At 46.4% G+C, this 23,658-nt stretch overlaps 1 protein-coding gene across 4 annotated transcripts in view; it reads right to left on the reverse strand.

Moving 5' to 3' along the window:
* The window catches only part of LOC109879790 (pantothenate kinase 1-like), a 39,058-nt gene that overhangs the window by 11,097 nt on the left and 4,303 nt on the right, over positions 1-23,658 (reverse strand). For 3 of the 4 annotated variants that reach the window (XM_031805088.1, XM_031805090.1, XM_031805091.1), the window contains 3 exons: positions 6,789-7,141; positions 4,378-4,631; positions 1,472-1,648 (listed from right to left, as the gene is read on the reverse strand). In XM_031805088.1, coding sequence (XP_031660948.1) covers positions 1,472-1,648; positions 4,378-4,631; positions 6,789-7,141 — 784 coding nt within the window. Of the gene's footprint in view, positions 1-1,471; positions 1,649-4,377; positions 4,632-6,788; positions 7,142-20,780; positions 20,938-23,658 lie in introns of those variants that run through there. The other variant, XM_031805089.1, reaches the window with a different exon arrangement.

A 23,658-nucleotide genomic window follows, 5' to 3' on the forward strand; every position in this document is an offset into this window, starting at 1 on the left:
CATAACGATGGTCATTATGGCCAAACAGTTCTGTTTTTGTTTCAGCAGACCAGAGGACCTTTCTCCAAAAAGTACGATCTTTGTCCCCAGGTGCAGTTGCAAACCGTAGTCTGGCTTTTTTATGGCGATTTTGGAGCAGCGGCTTCTTCATTGCTGAGCGGCCTTTCAGGTTATGTCGATATAGGACTTGTTTTACTGTTGATATAGATATGGTTGTACCTGTTTTCTCCAGTATCTTCACAAGGTACTTTTCTGTTGTTCTGGGATTGATTTGCACTTTTCGCACCAAAGTACGTTCAGCTCTAGGAGACAGAACGCGTCTCCTTCCTGGGAGGTATGACGGCTGCGTGGTCCCATGGTGTTTATACTTGCATACTATTGTTTGTACAGATGAGCGTGGAAACTGCTCCCAAGGATGAACCAGACTTGTGGAGGTCTACAATTTATTTTCTCTGGTCTTGGCTGATTTATTTAGATTTTCCCATGATGTCACGCAAAGAGGCACTGAGTTTGAAGGTAGGCCTTGAAATACATCCACAGGTACACCTCCAATTGACTCAAATGATGTCAATTAGCTTATCAGAAGCTTCTAAAGCCATGACATCATTTTCTGGAATTTTCCAAGCTGTTTAAAGGCACAGTCAACTTAGTGTATGTAAACTTCTGACCCACTTGTGATACAGTGAATTATAAGTGAAATAATCGGTCTGTAAACAATTGTTGGACAAATTACTTGTCATGCAAAGTAGATGTCCTAACCGACTTGCCAAAACTATAGTTTGTTAACAAGACATTTGTGTAGTGGTTGAAAAATGAGTTGTAATGGCTCCAACCTGAGTGTATGTAAACTAGTTGTAATGGCTCCAACCTGAGTGTATGTAAACTAGTTGTAATGGCTCCAACCTGAGTGTATGTAAACTAGTTGTAATGGCTCCAACCTGAGTGTATGTAAACTAGTTGTAATGGCTCCAACCTGAGTGTATGTAAACTAGTTGTAATGACTCCAACCTAAGTGTATGTAAACTAGTTGTAATGACTCCAACCTAAGTGTATGTAAACTAGTTGTAATGACTCCAACCTAAGTATATGTAAACTAGTTGTAATGACTCCAACCTAAGTGTATGTAAACTTCTGAGTTCTACTGTACATGCTTACAGTACCAGTCGAACAGTGACACACCTACTCATTCCAGGGTTTGTCTTTCTTTTTACTATTTTCTACATTGTATAAATGGTAGTAAAAGACATTGAAACTATGAAATAACACATATGGAATCATGTAGTAACCAAAAAACAAACCAAAAAAGATTCAAACACTCATTTCGCATTTCCTTCAATATTTGAAATTGTAGCATGTTGCGTTTATATATTTTTGTTCAGTGTGTATATATATATATATATATATGGTATATCCAGTATAATTATCATGGTATATAAAGTATAATTCCAGTACTGAGTGATCCCTCCTTCACCTGGAGGCTACAGCAGATCCTTGGAGGCTGAAACGCTCATAGTCTCCTCCGTAGATATCCCTCACCAGCTTGTCCACATTGCGGCTGTCGCCTCTGCTAGCCATATCCAGAGCCTCTTCAAATGTCTCACACCCAGTCAGCAGGCAGCACAGGCCCAGGAACGTACCCCCACCAAGACTGAGAGGAGGACACAGAGAAGGCATCAGGCACACATCAAATGGGCAATGACAACAAATCGTAAATGTGTGAAATGTTGTAGTTACACGCATGCATGCTTCAAGTTACGGCTTCGTCCCTTGTGCCGGGGTCATGGAAAGTGGTTCTGAATGAACATACAACAGTGGCCTAAAAAGGACTCCCCCCTCAGCCCGAGACCGGGCTGTCCCCCCACAGCCCGAGACCGGGCTGTCCCCCCACAGCCCGAGACCGGGCTGTCCCCCCACAGCCCGAGACCGGGCTGTCCCCCCACAGCCCGAGACCGGGCTGTCCCCCCACAGCCCGAGACCGGGCTGTCCCCCCACAGCCCGAGACCGGGGGTGCTTGTGGAGGTAGACAGAACAGGTCACAGTGGAACTGTAAGCTGACCCAAAGCCCTCAGGAACTGTCACAAGGCCAAGGACCGGTCACTTAACCACGGCCAAGTTATCCTTTACCAGACCCAACCCTGACTTAACCACGGCCAAGTTATCCTTTACCCGACCCAACCCTGACTTAACCACGGCCAAGTTATCCTTTACCCGACCCAACCCTGACTTAACCACGGCCAAGTTATCCTTTACCCGACCCAACCCTGACTTAACCACGGCCAAGTTATCCTTTACCCGACCCAACCCTGACTTAACCACGGCCAAGTTATCCTTTACCCAACCCAACCCTGACTTAACCACGGCCAAGTTATCCTTTACCCAACCCAACCCTGACTTAACCACGGCCAAGTTATCCTTTACCCAACCCAACCCTGACTTAACCACGGCCAAGTTATCCTTTACCCAACCCAACCCTGACTTAACCACGGCCAAGTTATCCTTTACCCAACCCAACCCTGACTTAACCACGGCCAAGTTATCCTTTACCCAACCCAACCCTGACTTAACCACGGCCAAGTTATCCTTTACCCAACCCAACCCTGACTTAACCACGGCCAAGTTATCCTTTACCCAACCCAACCCTGACTTAACCACGGCCAAGTTATCCTTTACCAGACCCAACCCTGACTTAACCACGGCCAAGTTATCCTTTACCCAACCCAACCCTGACTTAACCACAGCCAAGTTATCCTTTACCCAACCCAACCCTGACTTAACCACGGCCAAGTTATCCTTTACCCAACCTAACCCTGACTTCACCACGGCCAAGTTATCCTTTACCCGACCCAACCCTGACTTCACCACGGCCAAGTTATCCTTTTCAGTGGTGTAAATACTTAAGTAGTTGTTTTTTTTAGGGTATCTGTACCTTACTAGTTATATTTTTTGACAACGTGTACCTTTACTCCACTACATTCCTAAAGAAAACAATGTACTTTTTATTCTTTACATTTTCCCTGACCCTCAAAGTACTTACATTGTGAATGTTTAGCAGGACAGGACAAGGGTCCAATTCACTCATTAAACAGAGAACATCCCTGGTCCTCCCTACTGCCTCTGATCTGGAGGACTCACTAAACAGAGAACATCCCTGGTCATCCCTACTGCCTCTGATCTGGAGGACTCACTAAACAGAGAACATCCCTGGTCATCCCTACTGCCTCTGATCTGGAGGACTCACTAAACAGAGAACATCCCTGGTCGTCCCTACTGCCTCTGATCTGGAGGACTCACTAAACAGAGAACATCCCTGGTCGTCCCTACTGCCTCTGATCTGGAGGACTCACTAAACAGAGAACATCCCTGGTCATCCCTACTGCCTCTGATCTGGAGGACTCACTAAACAGAGAACATCCCTGGTCGTCCCTACTGCCTCTGATCTGGAGGACTCACTAAACAGAGAACATCCCTGGTCGTCCCTACTGCCTCTGATCTGGAGGACTCACTAAACAGAGAACATCCCTGGTCGTCCCTACTGCCTCTGATCTGGAGGACTCACTAAACAGAGAACATCCCTGGTCATCCCTACTGCCTCTGATCTGGAGGACTCACTAAACAGAGCACATCCCTGGTCATCCCTACTGCCTCTGATCTGGAGGACTCACTAAACAGAGAACATCCCTGGTCATCCCTACTGCCTCTGATCTGGAGGACTCACTAAACAGAGAACATCCCTGGTCGTCCCTACTGCCCTGTGCAACGTGCAGACAGACAGTATCTATTATTGATTGATTGACTATAACTTTTTTTTTAAATCACCCAGCAGTGCTATTTGCAGACTTAGCTCCAGGTAAATGTTTCAATTATTCAGCCGTTCCTGAACCTGCAAAAAAAAAAAAAACGATCTACATATGGACAGAACCAAAACAAATGATCTAATGAGTCTGTCACTTCGTAGTAAAAGAAGAAAGTTGTAAATTATTGTTTTTCTCTGTAATCTCTGTTGACATTACAAGGTATGATTCTCCTCTCTTTTTTTTTAACGAGGAAAACTAAACTAAAAATAACAAAAGTATTTTGGAATATTTACAATATTTACATTTCCTTTCTGTTCAATGACTCCTCCCACATGCTAGAAAACAACTCTCACCTGGGAAAACCCAGTCCATTGATGATCAGCAAAAATTACTTTGGACTGTCGTCAAAGAATGTAGATACTGTATGTAAAACCAATACAACAAATGGATTTGAATTGGCACTGGTGAACAGCACTGTCCTGAAACATTTCAGATTTTAAAACACTACTAGAAATCATAAAAATACAGACCTTGCAACGCTTTAAAAAAATAAAAACGTAAAGTTCATCCCTGTGCCCTGTACCTGGTGCCGGTGACCCGTTTGTAGTCGTCTTTGGAGTACACAGCCAGGATGCTAACCCCAGATCCAATGTTGACCAGCAGCATAGGGAATGGGTCGGCCAGACTGCACGGTGTCTTCACACTGTTCTGGGTGTCTGACGGGTTCTCCAAGTAGTAACACTGAGGGTGGCCGTTGAAGCTCACGGAGTCCACATAGAGCAGGCCGTGAATCAGACAATCAAGCTCGTCCAGCTTCAACAGCTCTAAATCAGCCATCTGTAGGAGGGGGGGAGGAGAGAGAGAGGTGGTGTGAGGAAAACCAAAGCATGATGCAAAACCTCAGTCACCTGCTCCCTCAACCCTGACTACGTAAACAAATCAGGTCTGCGGCCAGACAACATAGAAGCCCAGCCAGTCAGCACCACAACCAAGTGCCTGACAGCACAGCTCGTCTTCGCAGCACTGGTACAGTAAAGCGTCGGCCTCAAGTCCAGATAAATTTTTAAAAACAATGTCTTATCAAACACAGAACACCCTTCCTTGACTGGAATCAAATCAAACTCTATTAGTCACACGCGCCGAATACAACAGGTGTAGTAGACCTTACCGTGAAATGCCGACTTACAAGCCCTTAACCAACAATGCAGTTTATAGAAAATAGAGTTAAGAAAATATTTACTGAATAAACCCCCAAAAAAAGAATTGCAACAATGAGGTTATATACAGGGGGTACCGGTTCCGAGTCAATGTGCAGGGGTACAGGTTAGTCAAAGTAATTTGTACATGTAGGTAGGGGTAAAGTGACTATGCATAGATAATAAACAGCAAGTAGCAGCAGTGTAAAAACAAAGGGGTGGGGGGGGGGTTCAATGCAAATAGTCTGGGTGGCCATTTTATTAATTGTTCAGCAGTCTTAATGCTTGGGGGGGGGGTAGAAGCTGTTCAGGAGCCTTTTGGACCTAGACTTGGCACACTGGTACCGCTTGCCATGCGGAACAGAGAGAACAGTCTATGGCTTAGGTGACTGGAGTCTTGGACAATTTTTGGGCCTTCCTCGGACACCGGCTAGTATATAGGCCCTGGACGTCAGGAGGCTTGGCCCCAGTGACACATTACCCTCTGTAGGCCTTACGGTCAGGTGCAGAGCAGTTGCCATGTCAGGTGGTGATGCAACCGGTCTGGATGCTCTCGATGGTGCAGCTGTAGAACGTTTTGAGGATCTGAGGACCCATGCCAAATCTTTTCAGTCTCTTGATGGGGAAACGTTTTTGTCGTACCCTCTTCACAACTGTCTTGGTGTGTTTGGACCATGATAGTTTGTTAGTGGACCATAATAGTTTGTTCGGGATGTGGACACCAAGGAACTTGAAGCTCTTGACTCGCCACACTGCAGCCCCGTCGATGAGAATGGGGGAGTGTACAGCCCTCCTTTTCCTGTAGTCCACGATCATCTCCTTTGTCTTGATCACGTTGAGGGAGAGGTTGTTGTCCTGGCACCATACTGACAGGTCTCTGACCTCCTCCATATAGGCGGTCTCATCATTGTCGGTGATAAGGCCTACCACCGTTGTGTGGTCAGCAAACTTAATAATGGTATTGGAGTCGTGTTTAGCCACTTAGTCGTGGGTGAACAGGGAGTACAGGAGGAGACTAAGCATGCACCCCTGAGGGGCCCCAGTGTTGAAGATTAGCGTGATAGATGTGTTGCCTACCCTTACCACCTGGGGGTGGCCCATCAGGGAGTGCAGGACCCAGTTGCAGAGGGAGGCGTTTAGTCCCAGGGTCCTTTGCGGGTACTATGGTGTTGAACCCTGAGCTGTAGTCAATGAATAGCATTCTCACATAGGTGTTCCTTTTGTCCAGGTGGGAAAGGGCAGTGTGTAGTGCAATTGAGATTGCGTCATCTGTGGATCTGTTAGGGCAGTATGCAAATTGGAGTGGGTCTAGGGTTTCTGGGATAATGGTGTTGATGTGAGCCATGACCAGCCTTTCAAAGCACTTCATGGCTACAGATAGTCATTTAGGCAGGTTACTTTCTTGGGCACAGGGACTATGGTGGTCTGCTTGAAACAAGTAGGTATTACAGACTTATGGTCAAATTTGCCAAATGGAGGGTGAGGGAGAGCTTCGTATGAGTCTGTGTGGAGTAAAGGTTGTCTAGAGTTTTTTTCTTCGTCACCCGTTGTCTCAGTCTCTCACTCACCGTTCTGAAGTCGTCAGGTCACCCGTTGTCTCGTTCTCTCACTCACCTTTCTGAAGTCGTCAGGTCACCCGTTGTCTCGTTCTCACACTCACCGTTCTGAAGTCGTCAGGTCACCAGTTGTCTCGTTCTCTCACTCACCGTTCTGAAGTCGTCAGGTCACCCGTTGTCTCGTTCTCTCACTCACCGTTCTGAAGTCGTCAGGTCACCCGTTGTCTCATTCTCTCACTCACCGTTCTGAAGTCGTTCTCGAACTTGTAGGCCCCTCCGCCCGTGGCGCAGAGCGTGGTGTGAAGGCTGGAGAAGTTCTTGTCGCTGCCCATCTGGATGAAGCGATGCATGGCCTGCGTGGGGAAGCGGATGAAATGCAGGTTGCCCGTCCGGCCACACATGGTCAGGTTCTTCAGTTCCAGGTGGACGTCTCGGACGCCCGTCTTCCCGTACGCCGTGTTGGAGGTCAAGTAGCGGCGGATGCTCTTCAGGTTTTCCACCTCTTCCTGTTCCTCCTCCGCCGTGATGTCCTTAGGCTCGAAGTAGACCAGCTTCACCAGAGTACCGCCGATGTCCATCCCAAACCAGGGGAAGGCTGTCAAGGCAAAGCAAGAAATAAGTTAGCATTGAAGGTGTTATCGCATGGTTATTGTGTCGTTTAGACCGAGGGGACGGTCTAAAGTTATACTGTTACACATGTCCATTCCAGAGCCTGCCCGACACTATTCCATGAACATGTTGGCCCGTCTGCAACTAGAACTAGGCTACTTTCTAAAGTTTACATTTACCAAAGAAACTAATAGCTACTATAAAATGTAATCAACGTTTTAAGAGACTTTCACTCATCTCCTTGTCTGCAGTGTGTTCATTTAGCAGTGCTCTGATATTATAAGCAATGAGGGAAAATGTCACAGCTGGGAATTAGGAGAGACTTTGCCTGACAAGAGGCAAAGTCTGCCTCATGAAGCTGGTTGAGACAATGTCGAGAGATTGCAAAGCTGTCATCAAGGCAAAAGGGTGTCTACTTTCAATAATCTCAAAGTATAAAATATATTTTGATTCATTTAACACTTTTTTGGTTACTACATGATTCCATATGTGTTATTTCATACTTTTGATGTCTTCTGTAGAAAACAGTAAAAATAAAGACAAATCCTGGAATGATTAGGTGTGTCCAAACTTCTGACCGGGAGTGTATGTTTCACAAGTTTGAATAGCACAGTACAGTCAGTAGAGCGCAGTACAGTCAGTAGAGCGCAGTACAGTCAGCAGTACAGTCAGTAGAGCGCAGTACAGTCAGTAGTACAGTCAGTAGAGCGCAGTACAGTCAGTAGAGCGCAGTACAGTCAGTAGAGCGCGGTACAGTCAGTAGTACAGTCAGTAGAGCGCGGTACAGTCAGTAGTACAGTCAGTAGAGCGCAGTACAGTCAGTAGAGCGCGGTACAGTCAGTAGTACAGTCAGTAGAGCGCAGTACAGTCAGTAGAGCGCAGTACAGTCAGTAGTACAGTCAGTAGAGCGCGGTACAGTCAGTAGTACAGTCAGTAGAGCGCGGTACAGTCAGTAGTACAGTCAGTAGAGCGCGGTACAGTCAGTAGTACAGTCAGTAGAGCGCAGTACAGTCAGTAGAGCGCGGTACAGTCAGTAGTACAGTCAGTAGAGCGCAGTACAGTCAGTAGAGCGCAGTACAGTCAGTAGAGCGCGGTACAGTCAGTAGTACAGTCAGTAGAGCGCGGTACAGTCAGCAGTACAGTCAGTAGAGCGCAGTACAGTCAGTAGAGCGCGGTACAGTCAGTAGTACAGTCAGTAGAGCGCAGTACAGTCAGTAGAGCGCAGTACAGTCAGTAGAGCGCGGTACAGTCAGTAGTACAGTCAGTAGAGCGCGGTACAGTCAGCAGTACAGTCAGTAGAGCGCGGTACAGTCAGCAGTACAGTCAGTAGAGCACGGTACAGTCAGCAGTACAGTCAGTAGAGCACGGTACAGTCAGCAGTACAGTCAGTAGAGCGCGGTACAGTCAGTAGTACAGTCAGTAGAGCAGTAGAGCGCGGTACAGTCAGTAGTACAGTCAGTAGTACAGTCAGTAGAGCGCAGTACAGTCAGTAGAGCAGTAGAGCGCGGTACAGTCAGTAGAGCGCGGTACAGTCAGTAGTACAGTCAGTAGAGCAGTAGAGCGCGGTACAGTCAGTAGTACAGTCAGTAGTACAGTCAGTAGAGCGCGGTACAGTCAGTAGTACAGTCAGTAGTACAGTCAGTAGAGCGCGGTACAGTCAGTAGAGCGCGGTACAGTCAGTAGAGCGCGGTACAGTCAGTAGAGCAGTAGAGCGCGGTACAGTCAGTAGAGCAGTAGAGCGCGGTACAGTCAGTAGTACAGTCAGTAGAGCGCGGTACAGTCAGTAGAGCGCGGTACAGTCAGTAGAGCGCGGTACAGTCAGTAGAGCGCGGTACAGTCAGTAGAGCGCGGTACAGTCAGTAGAGCGCGGTACAGTCAGTAGAGCGCGGTACAGTCAGTAGTACAGTCAGTAGAGCGCGGTACAGTCAGCAGTACAGTCAGTAGAGCGCAGTACAGTCAGTAGAGCGCGGTACAGTCAGTAGTACAGTCAGTAGAGCGCAGTACAGTCAGTAGAGCGCAGTACAGTCAGTAGAGCGTGGTACAGTCAGTAGTACAGTCAGTAGAGCGCGGTACAGTCAGCAGTACAGTCAGTAGAGCGCGGTACAGTCAGCAGTACAGTCAGTAGAGCACGGTACAGTCAGTAGAGCACGGTACAGTCAGTAGAGCACGGTACAGTCAGTAGAGCAGTAGAGCGCGGTACAGTCAGTAGAGCAGTAGAGCACGGTACAGTCAGTAGAGCGCGGTACAGTCAGTAGAGCGCGGTACAGTCAGTAGAGCACGGTACAGTCAGTAGAGCACGGTACAGTCAGTAGAGCAGTAGAGCGCGGTAGTCAGTAGAGCGCGGTGCAGTCTGTAGAGCAGTAGAGCGCGGTAGTCAGTAGAGCGCGGTACAGTCAGTAGAGCAGTAGAGCGTGGTAGTCAGTAGAGCACGGTGCAGTCTGTAGAGCAGTAGAGCGCGGTAGTCAGTAGAGCGCAGTACAGTCAGTAGAGCGCGGTACAGTCAGTAGAGCGCGGTACAGTCAGTAGAGCGCAGTACAGTCAGCAGTACAGTCAGTAGAGCGCGGTACAGTCAGTAGAGCGCAGTACAGTCAGTAGAGCACGGTACAGTCAGTAGAGCACGGTACAGTCAGTAGAGCGCGGTACAGTCAGTAGTACAGTAGAGCGCGGTACAGTCAGTAGAGCGCAGTACAGTCAGCAGTACAGTCAGTAGAGCGCGGTACAGTCAGTAGAGCGCAGTACAGTCAGTAGTACAGTCAGTAGAGCGCAGTACAGTCAGTAGAGCACGGTACAGTCAGTAGAGCGCGGTACAGTCAGTAGTACAGTAGAGCGCGGTACAGTCAGTAGAGCGCGGTACAGTCAGTAGAGCGCGGTACAGTCAGTAGTACAGTAGAGCGCGGTACAGTCAGTAGAGCAGTAGAGCGCGGTACAGTCAGTAGAGCAGTCAGTAGAGCAGTAGAGCACGGTACAGTCAGTAGAGCGCGCGGTACAGTCAGTAGAGCGCGCGGTACAGTCAGTAGAGCGCGGTACAGTCAGTAGAGCGCGGTACAGTCAGCAGTACAGTCAGTAGAGTGCGGTACAGTCAGTAGAGCGTGGTAGTCAGTAGAGCGCGGTACAGTCAGTAGAGCGCGGTACAGTCAGTAGAGCGTGGTACAGTCAGTAGAGCGCAGTACAGTCAGTAGTAGTCAGTAGAGCGCGGTACAGTCAGTAGTACAGTCAGTAGAGCAGTAGAGTGCAGTACAGTCAGTAGAGCAGTAGAGCGCGGTACAGTCAGTAGAGCGCGGTACAGTCAGTAGAGCAGTAGAGCGCGGTACAGTCAGTAGAGCGCGGTACAGTCAGTAGAGCAGTAGAGCGCGGTACAGTCAGTAGAGCGCGGTACAGTCAGTAGAGCGCGGTACAGTCAGTAGTACAGTCAGTAGAGCGCAGTACAGTCAGTAGAGCGCAGTACAGTCAGTAGAGCGCGGTACAGTCAGTAGTACAGTCAGTAGAGCGCGGTACAGTCAGTAGTACAGTCAGTAGAGCGCAGTACAGTCAGTAGAGCGCGGTACAGTCAGTAGTACAGTCAGTAGAGCGCAGTACAGTCAGTAGAGCGCAGTACAGTCAGTAGTACAGTCAGTAGAGCGCGGTACAGTCAGTAGTACAGTCAGTAGAGCGCGGTACAGTCAGTAGTACAGTCAGTAGAGCGCGGTACAGTCAGTAGTAGTCAGTAGAGCGCAGTACAGTCAGTAGAGCGCGGTACAGTCAGTAGTACAGTCAGTAGAGCGCAGTACAGTCAGTAGAGCGCAGTACAGTCAGTAGAGCGCGGTACAGTCAGTAGTACAGTCAGTAGAGCGCGGTACAGTCAGCAGTACAGTCAGTAGAGCGCAGTACAGTCAGTAGAGCGCGGTACAGTCAGTAGTACAGTCAGTAGAGCGCAGTACAGTCAGTAGAGCGCAGTACAGTCAGTAGAGCGCGGTACAGTCAGTAGTACAGTCAGTAGAGCGCGGTACAGTCAGCAGTACAGTCAGTAGAGCGCGGTACAGTCAGCAGTACAGTCAGTAGAGCACGGTACAGTCAGCAGTACAGTCAGTAGAGCACGGTACAGTCAGCAGTACAGTCAGTAGAGCGCGGTACAGTCAGTAGTACAGTCAGTAGAGCAGTAGAGCGCGGTACAGTCAGTAGTACAGTCAGTAGTACAGTCAGTAGAGCGCAGTACAGTCAGTAGAGCAGTAGAGCGCGGTACAGTCAGTAGAGCGCGGTACAGTCAGTAGTACAGTCAGTAGAGCAGTAGAGCGCGGTACAGTCAGTAGTACAGTCAGTAGTACAGTCAGTAGAGCGCGGTACAGTCAGTAGTACAGTCAGTAGTACAGTCAGTAGAGCGCGGTACAGTCAGTAGAGCGCGGTACAGTCAGTAGAGCAGTAGAGCGCGGTACAGTCAGTAGAGCAGTAGAGCGCGGTACAGTCAGTAGAGCGCGGTACAGTCAGTAGTACAGTCAGTAGAGCGCGGTACAGTCAGTAGAGCGCGGTACAGTCAGTAGAGCGCGGTACAGTCAGTAGAGCGCGGTACAGTCAGTAGAGCGCAGTACAGTCAGTAGAGCGCGGTACAGTCAGTAGTACAGTCAGTAGAGCGCGGTACAGTCAGCAGTACAGTCAGTAGAGCGCAGTACAGTCAGTAGAGCGCGGTACAGTCAGTAGTACAGTCAGTAGAGCGCAGTACAGTCAGTAGAGCGCAGTACAGTCAGTAGAGCGTGGTACAGTCAGTAGTACAGTCAGTAGAGCGCGGTACAGTCAGCAGTACAGTCAGTAGAGCGCGGTACAGTCAGCAGTACAGTCAGTAGAGCACGGTACAGTCAGTAGAGCACGGTACAGTCAGTAGAGCACGGTACAGTCAGTAGAGCAGTAGAGCGCGGTACAGTCAGTAGAGCAGTAGAGCGCGGTACAGTCAGTAGAGCGCGGTACAGTCAGTAGAGCGCGGTACAGTCAGTAGAGCGCGGTACAGTCAGTAGAGCACGGTACAGTCAGTAGAGCAGTAGAGCGCGGTAGTCAGTAGAGCGCGGTACAGTCAGTAGAGCAGTAGAGCGTGGTAGTCAGTAGAGCACGGTGCAGTCTGTAGAGCAGTAGAGCGCGGTAGTCAGTAGAGCGCAGTACAGTCAGTAGAGCGCGGTACAGTCAGTAGAGCGCGGTACAGTCAGTAGAGCGCAGTACAGTCAGCAGTACAGTCAGTAGAGCGCGGTACAGTCAGTAGAGCGCAGTACAGTCAGTAGAGCACGGTACAGTCAGTAGAGCACGGTACAGTCAGTAGAGCGCGGTACAGTCAGTAGTACAGTAGAGCGCGGTACAGTCAGTAGAGCGCAGTACAGTCAGCAGTACAGTCAGTAGAGCGCGGTACAGTCAGTAGAGCGCAGTACAGTCAGTAGTACAGTCAGTAGAGCGCAGTACAGTCAGTAGAGCACGGTACAGTCAGTAGAGCGCGGTACAGTCAGTAGTACAGTAGAGCGCGGTACAGTCAGTAGAGCGCGGTACAGTCAGTAGAGCGCGGTACAGTCAGTAGAGCGCGGTACAGTCAGTAGAGCGCGGTACAGTCAGTAGTACAGTAGAGCGCGGTACAGTCAGTAGAGCAGTCAGTAGAGCAGTAGAGCACGGTACAGTCAGTAGAGCGCGCGGTACAGTCAGTAGAGCGCGCGGTACAGTCAGTAGAGCGCGGTACAGTCAGTAGAGCGCGGTACAGTCAGCAGTACAGTCAGTAGAGTGCGGTACAGTCAGTAGAGCGTGGTAGTCAGTAGAGCGCGCGGTACAGTCAGTAGAGCGCGGTACAGTCAGTAGAGCGTGGTACAGTCAGTAGAGCGCAGTACAGTCAGTAGTACAGTCAGTAGAGCGCGGTACAGTCAGTAGTACAGTCAGTAGAGCAGTAGAGTGCAGTACAGTCAGTAGAGCAGTAGAGCGCGGTACAGTCAGTAGAGCGCGGTACAGTCAGTAGAGCAGTAGAGCGCGGTACAGTCAGTAGAGCGCGGTACAGTCAGTAGAGCAGTAGAGCGCGGTACAGTCAGTAGAGCGCGGTACAGTCAGTAGAGCGCGGTACAGTCAGTAGTACAGTCAGTAGAGCGCAGTACAGTCAGTAGAGCGCGGTACAGTCAGTAGTACAGTCAGTAGAGAGCGGTACAGTCAGTAGAGCGCGGTACAGTCAGTAGTACAGTCAGTAGAGCGCGGTACAGTCAGTAGAGCGCGGTACAGTCAGTAGAGCGCGGTACAGTCAGTAGAGCGCAGTACAGTCAGTAGAGCGCAGTACAGTCAGTAGAGAGCGTGGTAGTCAGTAGAGAGCGGGTACAGTCAGTAGAGCGCAGCGCGGTGGAGGGTATAGTGCAGTATATTGCACTGTACTCTACGGTACTGCACAAAACTCTACTGAACTTGTAGAGAAATGCTATTTCTTATGTAGGAGACCAAACTATTGTTAAGGGGGGGCTACCACTCAGAGTTGAGCCTGTGGGGTCCCCTACAGGATAGCTCCCGCATTACACTAATGGCCAAAACCAGCGCACACACACATGATCTCCGTTGTAGCTGAACGTTGAATGCCCGAAGAGGATTCTACGATGACGGACAGACAACTGAGCCAATGGCGGAAGACTACAGACTACACCCCAGCTGAACCAATCCAAAGATCCGATCTTCCAGAATCAACCTACTTTCTTTTCTATATAATAGTGGTGTACTGATTGTAACGGCCTCTTCTTCGTCTGCGCTTCCGTACGAACCAGCGGGAGAGCCGTAATTACGCTGTTCTAGATATCTTCACTCTGAATAAACTGTAGCTTGTCATACAATTTACCACCTTGTCTGAATCGATCCTTGACCGACTCGTCCGTCTACATATCCAATTACTAACAAACTCTACAATACTGCATACCTTCTATAACGTTATTTTAATGTTTGGTTTGTTAAAATTGTGTAGCGCTGTGTGTAACGTCCATTTTTATAGTTTACTCCGCTACTTGAGTCATCCCTCTCCGCTCTTTCTCTCGCCACGCCCCTTTCCACACAGACCTAGTCCCGCCCCCTGTCAGTCAAGGAGCGCATGTGTCGTTGCTATACCACGAGACACTTTCGTTCAGTCTGCATGGTCAACGCAGCTCATGCAACAACGTTGATGACAACGATGTTGTCACCAATTTGATCTTAATATCAATCAACAAGCTTTCTATAATTACAATATTAGTTTGTGTTTCTTACATCTGCAAACAGCTAGTTCGTATTTTCTTAGCAAGTTAAGCTAAATCGTGTTAGCCACTAATGCTAATCGCAGCTAATAAAAGTACTGAGCTAGCTAATACAGCACGATGCCAGTACTAGAGGAGGCTTAAAATCAGCATGTTGTTCGTGTAACAGTATCTTTTAAATCAAAGATGGAATAGGCGAAACATGAATGTTGGCTATATGAATAAAGATTTAATGTAGCCAAAGCTTATAGGGTCTCCTAGGAAACACTGAACGTCCCTTTGGTTCCTACCCTGTCACAATAACTCCTCCGTGGCATTTTCATTCATTGTTATGTCAAACACTACTCAAATTGCCCAATATTATTTTATATTCCAACTATAGAATTACAATAAACATTATATTTTCATGATTCCAAAAGTTCACCAAAATGTTTTGATATAAATCGCAATTGCACCATTTGGTTAAAAATAAGGCCTACTAATTTTGATTCTCAAATGATCTGAAATGAGTGCAGGAAATGCAAAAAAATATTTTAGGTTGAAGTTGAATTGAACAGTATAAACCAATCAGAAGGGAGAAAGACCCATTGAAATCATTTAGAGAATATATATATATATATATATATATATATATATATATATGTGTGTTGCCACCCTTAGGGTCACACAGTACTCATAAAGTGAAATGTAGAACTTTCATTAATCAAAAACCATAAAATACCATCATAAAATGATGGCCATATCTCCCAGCCCTAGTACTGCACTCTACGCCGCTGCGATATCCAAACCTAAGGAACATGTGGAGAATAACAATCATAGCCATATTTATCCATTTCTGTGAAGTACAAATCAGAGACCCATGATGTAATTCAATTACTGAGTGTAAATCAATTTCACTTACTGTACTTCAATAACGATTTGATTTTATTTTTTTCAAAACTCAAGGTGTCATATCATAGCTGACAACCCATTCTTTCTGCAGACATCTTTTAATCTTAATTGGGAGGATATTTTTTAAACAGAGTCACACCTGCATTGCTTGCTGTTTGGGGTTTTAGGCTGGGTTTCTGTACAGCACTTTGAGATATCAGCTGATCTAAGAAAAGCTATATAAATACATTTGATTAAAAACCTAAGGGAGATTTGACTATTAGTCCGTTACCAAAGTTTGCATCGGCACAGTTCTTCCACTAGATTAGTTTTTTGTACATTTTTCAGTGAAAATTGTTGAAAGTCATCCTTGTGCATAGACTTGTATGGTTTGTTAAACTTTGAAATCAAATGTTTTTTTGTCGAAGCGTAATTCCGTTTAATATGGAATTGTCCTTAAACCATATCTGATAGGAATCCACAAAAACATTCAGGGAAGTAATAATTATAATTTAAAAAAGTTGTTTAAATCATATTTAAAGAGCCTTCAAAAATAAATAAATAAATAAAAGCACACTGTACAGCAAAGACTATAAAACTAAAACAAGATTAAGATAACCCTCACTTCCAACTGATTAAACGAGACCAAGAACTGCTGTCTCCAACCTGTTCTTAGGTTGAAGAATTACTAGGCGATAGGCAAACCTGCTTCTCTGGTAGTGGAATCATTCTTTATCAGGGAGCAAGGCTAGGGGCACATGACAGTCACCCCACCAGAGGCACCTGCCCAACTGTGTGTGTGTGTGTGTCCAGATGAAGGGGCAACGAACAGACAGACCAGGACATGTGGGTGAAAGGTGTCTGTTTTCCTCCCCCTCCCATGGCTCTCTGTAACCACAAGGGGGTTGAGAAGGTGTCTGTGTGTAAAGAGGGGAGGTATGGTGAAGATGTCAAATAAAATACAAACGTAAAGGTCACAGTAGAGGAAACATATCTATCTATCTGCAAGTGATCTTTATTCAGAATGTCTTCTAATTCCGCTATGTGGTTCTCGTTCACATCCTGTATGCCGTGTACCTATAATCTGAATATCAGTTAGCGGTCAGGAGGTTAAATGTTCTCTTCTCCTACTCCCTTTAGTTTCTTTCTCTTTGCCCTATCAATGCTACAGGATTAGTGAGTGATAAACACTGTAGCCCAGGGTTGGGGTCAATTACCATTTCAATTCAAGAAGTACATTCCAATTCCAAACTGTCTTCAATGCTTTTCAATGAGAAATGTGGAATGTGGAATTGGAATGTGGAAATGTACTTTCTGAATTGAAATGGAGCCCAACCCTGGTGAAGTTCACCATACTGCACATCTCCTCTTGATTTCTATTACAATGCAAGAGACAAGAACCCACCCTTCTTTGGGTGGTAATGTTATGTTTTAAATGTGGTATTGATTGCTGCTGCCTTATTGGCCAAGTCTCTCTTCCTTAAAAAAAAAAAAAGACTCAATGGGCTTTTCCTGGTTAAATATACACTGATGTTCAAAAGTTTGGGGTCACATAGAAATGTCCTTGTTTTTTTTAAAGAAAAATAGTGTAGCCATAGTAATTTACAATAGTAGCTGGAAAAGGCAGATTTTTAATGAAATATCTACAGTTGAAGTCGGAAGTTTACATATCCCTTAGCCAAATACATTTAAACTCAGGTTTTTCACAATTCCTGACATTTAATCCTAGTAAAAATTCCCTGTTTTAGGTCAGTTAGGATCACCAAATGATTTTAAGAATGTGAGAAGTCAGAATAATTGTAGAGAGAATGATTTCAGCTTTTATTTCTTTCATCACATTCCCAGTGGGTCAGAAGTTTACATGCACTCAATTAGTATTTACACAAAGTAGATGTCCTAACCAACTTGCCAAAACTATAGTTTGTTAACAAGACATTTGTGGAGTGGTTGATAAACGAGTTAATGACTCCAACCTAAGTGTATGTTAACTTTCGACTTCAACTGTACAGAGGCCCATTATCAGCAACCATCACTCCTGTGTTCCAATGGCACGTTGTGTTAGCTAATCCAAGTTCATAATTTTAAAAGGTTCATTGATCATTAGAAAACCCTTTTGCAATTATGTTAGCACAGCTGAAAACTGTTGTCCTGATTAAAGAAGCAATACAACTGTCCATCTTTAGACTAGTTGAGTATCTGGAGCATCAGAATTTGTGGGTTCGATTACAGGCTCAAAATGGCTAGAAATAAATAACTTTCTTCTGAAACTCATCAGTCTATTCTTGTTCTGAGAAATTAAGGCTATTCCATGCGAGAAATTACCAAGAAACTTAAGATCTCACACAATGCTGTGTCCTACTTCCTTCACAGAACAGCTCAAACTGGCTCTAACCAGAATAGAAAGATGAGTGGGAGGCACCGGTGCACAACTGAGGAAGAGGAAAAGTACATTAGGGTGTCTAGTTTGAGAAACAGACACCTCACAAGTCCTCATCTGGAAGCTTCATTAAATAGTACCCACAAAACACCAGTCGCAACATCAACAGTGAAGAGGCTACTCCAGGAGGCTGGCCTTCAAGGACATTTCTAAGTGACCCCAAACTTTTGAACGATAGTTGTGTATATTTTTTTTATTGAATTGACGTTACACCAATTTGGAGGCTGTTGAGGAGAGAACGGCTCATAATAATGTCTGGAACGGAGCGAATGGCATCAAACCATGTGTTTGATACCATTCCACCGATTCCTCTCCAGACATTATCTTCCTCCCCAATTAAAGGAGACACCAAACTCCTGTGACTGACACCTACAAGTGAAACCGGTGTCCACAAAAACTTGCTAATCATCTCATCGGTGACCTATAACTAGTGGAAGAACTCGACTGATGGAATCAGGTGTCCAGTCTGGAGTCTTTCTTAATGAGAGCCGTTCCGTGAAAACAAAAGATCACCACACTTTTAAATCCACCCTTTCCTTTCCTCACTTCCTTCCCTGACTATGTCAGACGCTCCTGGGTGGTTTCAGCTTCCCCAATCCCCTTAACCATTAGTGGTGAAAATTGCAAAACTGACCCAAGATCAGCGTCAACTTCGCACTAATTCCTGACCCAAGATCAGTGTCAACTTCGCACTACTCCCTGACCCAAGATCAGCGTCAACTTCGCACTACTCCCTGATGCTCTGTAGAAAGGCTTTAGTCCAGGCATCTCCAACCCTGGTCCTGGAGAGACACCCTCCTGTAGGTTTTATCTCCAACCCTGTTCCTGGAGAGACACCCTCCTGTAGGTTTTATCTCCAACCCTGTTCCTGGAGAGATACCCTCCTGTAGGTTTTAACTCCAACCCTGTTCCTGGAGAGACAACGTCCTGTAGGTATTATCTCCAACCCTGTTCCTGGAGAGACACCCTCCTGTAGGTTTTAACTCCAACCCTGTTCCTGGAGAGCTTATCTTCCTGTAGGTTTTAACTCCAACCCTGTTCCTGGAGAGACACCCTCCTGTAGGTTTTAACTCCAACCCTGGTCCTGGAGATATACTATCCTGTAGGTTAACTCCAACCCTGTTCCTGGAGAGATACCGTCCTGTAGGTTTTAACTCCAACCCTGTTCCTGGAGAGATACCGTCCTGTAGGTTTTAACTCCAACCCTGTTCCTGGAGAGACACCCTCCTGTAGGTTAACTCCAACCCTGTTCCTGGAGAGATACCGTCCTGTAGGTTTTAACTCCAACCCTGTTCCTGGAGAGATACTATCCTGTAGGTTTACACTTTAACTGTTAAAACCTACAGGACGGTAGCTCTACAGGAACAGGGTTAGAGAGCCCTGATAGGCTATTGGTTTGCCTACTCAACGTCTCTCTTAAACGCGCCTACAATTGAAATGTTCTGCAGTGGCTTGGTGGCTGTCAAACTGATCTGGTGCTACAATTAATTGATACTAAAAATGTACAGCATATTTAAGGGAAAATACGGCTCAAAACAAAACATTGTGGTGTTTGTTTTATTACTCCATTGTTGATATAGTCACAAAATGTTTTGCCTGTCAGCATATCATGACCAGCTGAGGTGTAGGCAAATAGGAACTGTGTTTGCTTTAGCCAATTCTGATGCAGTACTTCATGCAATCCCCCCCTGGGTAGATAACCTATAGCTATAATAATCACTGGTAAATGTTAAGAGACGAGGTCATCCAAATGACAGCTCAGAAAGAATGCTGAGGGTGTTGCCAAGTTGAATGTGCAATATATTCCTGTGTAATACAGTACACCACTTTATATTAAAAGTAGGAGGCCTAATTTGAAATCTCTCTCTATATTGATGCTGATATTATAAATCACACCATTTTTGGTCCTGATGTGTGTGTTACTGATATGTTCACCTGTAGGCTCGGCATATGTAGGCTCACCTGTAGGCTCGCATAAATGGCATATGCGTGCCATTTATGTGATTACATTCTGCATGGCATTAGACAAAGTTAGTGGTTTAAACCATATCGTTCAAGGTAAATGGCTTCAGTAAAGTATGCATTGTTACATTAGCATGTGAAACACAATCTCAGTGTCAGACCTATCTCAAATTGGCACCAAAGATCAACATTTACAGTTGGACAACAGATTAATTATTATCCAACAATATTGGCTTCTGATGTGAACATTATGCTCTGAATGTAGTCGATAGGACCAACATTAGGCTCTGAATGTAGTCGATAGGACCAACATCAGGCTCTGAATGTAGTCGATAGGACCAACATTAGGCTCTGAATGTAGTCGATAGGACCAACATTAGGCTCTGAATGTAGTCGATAGGACCAACATTAGGCTCTGAATGTAGTCGATAGGACCAACATTAGGCTCTGAATGTAGTCGATAGGACCAACATTAGGCTCTGAATGTAGTCGATAGGACCAACATTAGGCTCTGAATGTAGTCGATAGGACCAACATTAGGCTCTGAATGTAGTCGATAGGACCAACATTAGGCTCTGAATGTAGTCGATACGACCAACATTAGGCTCTGAATGTAGTCGATACGACCAACATTAGGCTCTGAATATAGTCGATACGACCAACATTAGGCTCTGAATATAGTCGATAGGACCAACATCAGGCTCTGAATGTAGTCGATAGGACCAACATCAGGCCCTGAATGTAGTCGATAGGACCAAGAGATACAATGCTGTTGTCGGTGAAAGCTTCCACTTGACTGAAATCTCATAGAGGTACCTCTAAAAACCAGAGTAGGACATGCGCGACAACTAGGGCATAACAGAGAACACCATTTGCCCTCTCCAGTCTAACACAATTAGAGCTGAGAAATGCCGACTAGCAGGCTTAACCAATAAGACTGTTGAACGTGCCGGGAGGTCTGTACTAGAAAGAAACTCGACAATACTGGAGAGAATGTTTCTCAGTGTCCCCGAGGGTGTTAAATAATGGCAGCGCAGAATAGCCCTACTTGTGACAACATTTGTAATCTACTCTTGACAATTTTTTTTAAAAACACTGTACCTTGTTTCCTATCATTCTGTATGTTCTGAGTTCCGAGAGGAAACAATAGCAAACCAACTTACCCGGCTTCTTTACGTTTCTGGGTTTCATAGTGGTGTGCTCTGGTGAACGCAAACACACTCATGAATACCCAAAAGAATGCAGGCATGCAAAGCTAAGATTGGTATTTTTACAATCCTTTGTTTCCCCAGTATCTATTGACACAGCAAATAAAACACTTTCTTGCATCGTGACTCAAGTTTTAAACTTCTAACAGAAACCAGGGAAAAGGGAATGTTGTACAGTCGGGGGGGGGGGCCTGGCTCTTGCACCCAGCCTTGCAGAGATAGGGGCGGCCGCTGATTGGCCGAAGTACACCAAGCCTTGTTATCAGTATTGATTTCACCTTCTGACTGAGAAGACGGCAACAACAGGGCATCTATTATAAAAACAAAAAGGAGTCACTTGTTTTCTATTGAATGACAAAATAACGTGGCCGGATCTGACACCACAGCGTGGCCGGATCTGACACCCCAACGTGGCCGGATCTGACACCCCAACGTGGCCGGATCTGACACCCCAACGTGGCCGGATCTGACACCCCAACGTGGCCGGATCTGACACCCCAACGTGGCCGGATCTGACACCCCAACGTGGCCGGATCTGACACCCCAACGTGGCTGGATCTAACACCACAGCGTGGCTGGGTCTGACACCCCAACGTGGCCGGATCTAACACCCCAACGTGGCCGGATCTAACACCCCAACGTGGCCGGATCTAACACCCCAGCGTGGCTGGATCTAACAATAGATCATATCTAGCACATCATTGTTAATATTAGGAGCAAACTAGTTTAACAGGGTGGCTAACTAACAGTGTAAAGTAGTCACAGCCCCTCTACAACATACCTGAATGTTGACTCTGTGAAATGGTGCTGCCGGGCAATATACAGACACAATGTCTACAACACACGAGCATCCCTCACTGGGACGCCAACCTGGCCCCTATAATGATCATGCAAGACGTTCAGTACCATGCATAGCTGGCTATGCAACTTCTTTAATTGCAGCTTCTTAAATTACATGTAACACAGTGGCTTACAAACCTCTACCCGGTACCCGGTACCCCCCCTCCCCCTATCACAATGTTGTGCCGCCAGCGCGGCTCGGAACGGAACATACCGGACAAATTTTTCTCTCCATGTCCCTGGATTTCGACTGCTCTCTGGACATTCATACCCGGATCTCACAGCTAGCTAGCTGCTATCCGTGTGACTATCGGCCTTCGTCGATTCCGGAGCAAACATCAATTATTCCGGAGCTAGCAAGCTCCGTCAATCACTCCTGAGTTCCATCAATCACACCTGGGCTGCAGTCACCTATCCGGACCCGTTTTACTGCCTACGCGGAGCCCCACCGGGCCTTCACAACTGGACTGCCGACGTTATCTACCCGAAGGAGTTATCCGGCTGGCTCCTCCGTCGCGACGTTACCTGAACGCCCATCTGCGGCCTGCTAACCGTTAGCTGTCTTACCGGCTGCTATCTGAATAGACAATTGGACAATTTATTTATTTTTTATTATTATTATGTTTTCTTCTTGGGCCTCTATAACTATATCTATTGTTTTTATTTTTGTTGTTGTTGTGTGATTTGGATTAATCCCCTCTACCACACGGAACCCCACTAATCTACTGACGGAACGCAAGAGGTGGCTAACAACAGACCTCCATCCTATGCTAGCTTGCTACCGATGCCCTGGCTAGCTGTCTAAATCACAACCAACCTCTCCACTCACCGGACCCTTTTGATCACTCGACTAAGCATGCCTCTCCTTAATGTCAATATGTCTTGTCCATTGCTGTTCTGGTTAGTGTTTATTGGCTTATTTCACGGTAGAGCCTCTAGTCCTGCTCCCTATACCTTATCCAACCTATTAGTTCCACCACCCACACATGCAATGACATCTCCTGGTTTCAACGATGTTTCTAGAGACAATATCTCTCTCTTCATCACTCAATACCTAGGTTTACCTCCACTGTATTCACATCCTACCATACATTTGTCTGTACATTATACCTTGATGCTATTTTATCGCCCCCAGAAACCTCCTTTTACTCTATGTTCCAGACGTTCTAGACGACCAATTCTCATAGCTTTTAGCCGTACCCTTATTCTACTCCTCCTATGTTCCTCTGGCGATGTAGAGGTGAATCCAGGCCCTGCAGTGCCTAGCTCCACTCCTATTCCCCAGGCGCTCTCTTTTGACGACTTCTGTAACCGTAATAGCCTTGGTTTCATGCATGTTAACATTAGAAGCCTCCTCCCTAAGTTTGTTCTATTCAATGCTTTAGCACACTCTGCCAACCCGGATGTTCTAGCTGTGTCTGAATCCTGGCTTAGGAAGACCACCAAAAATTCAGACATTTTAATTCCAAACTACAACATTTTCAGACAAGATAGAACTGCCAAAGGGGGCGGTGTTGCAATCTACTGCAAAGATAGCCTGCAGAGTTCTGTCCTACTATCCATGTCTGTACCCAAACAATTTGAACTTCTACTTTTAAAAATCCACCTCTAAAAACAAGTCTCTTACCGTTGCCGCCTGCTATAGACCACCCTCTGCCCCCAGCTGTGCTCTGGACACCATATGTGAACTGATTGCCCCCCATCTATCTTCAGAGTTCGTGCTGCTAGGCGACCTAAACTGGAACATGCTTAACACCCCAGCCATCCTACAATCTAAACTTGATGCCCTCAATCTCACACAAATTATCAAATGAACCTACCAGGTACCTCCCCAAAGCCTTAAACACGGGCACCCTCATAGATATCATCCTAACCAACTTCCCCTCTAAATACACCTCTGCTGTCTTCAACCAAGATCTCAGCGATCACTGCCTCATTGCCTGCATCCGTAATGGGTCAGCGGTCAAACGACCTCCACTCATCACTGTAAAAC

The sequence above is a fragment of the Oncorhynchus kisutch genome, linkage group LG25 (genome assembly GCF_002021735.2).
Source record: "Oncorhynchus kisutch isolate 150728-3 linkage group LG25, Okis_V2, whole genome shotgun sequence".
Taxonomy (NCBI): domain Eukaryota; kingdom Metazoa; phylum Chordata; class Actinopteri; order Salmoniformes; family Salmonidae; genus Oncorhynchus; species Oncorhynchus kisutch.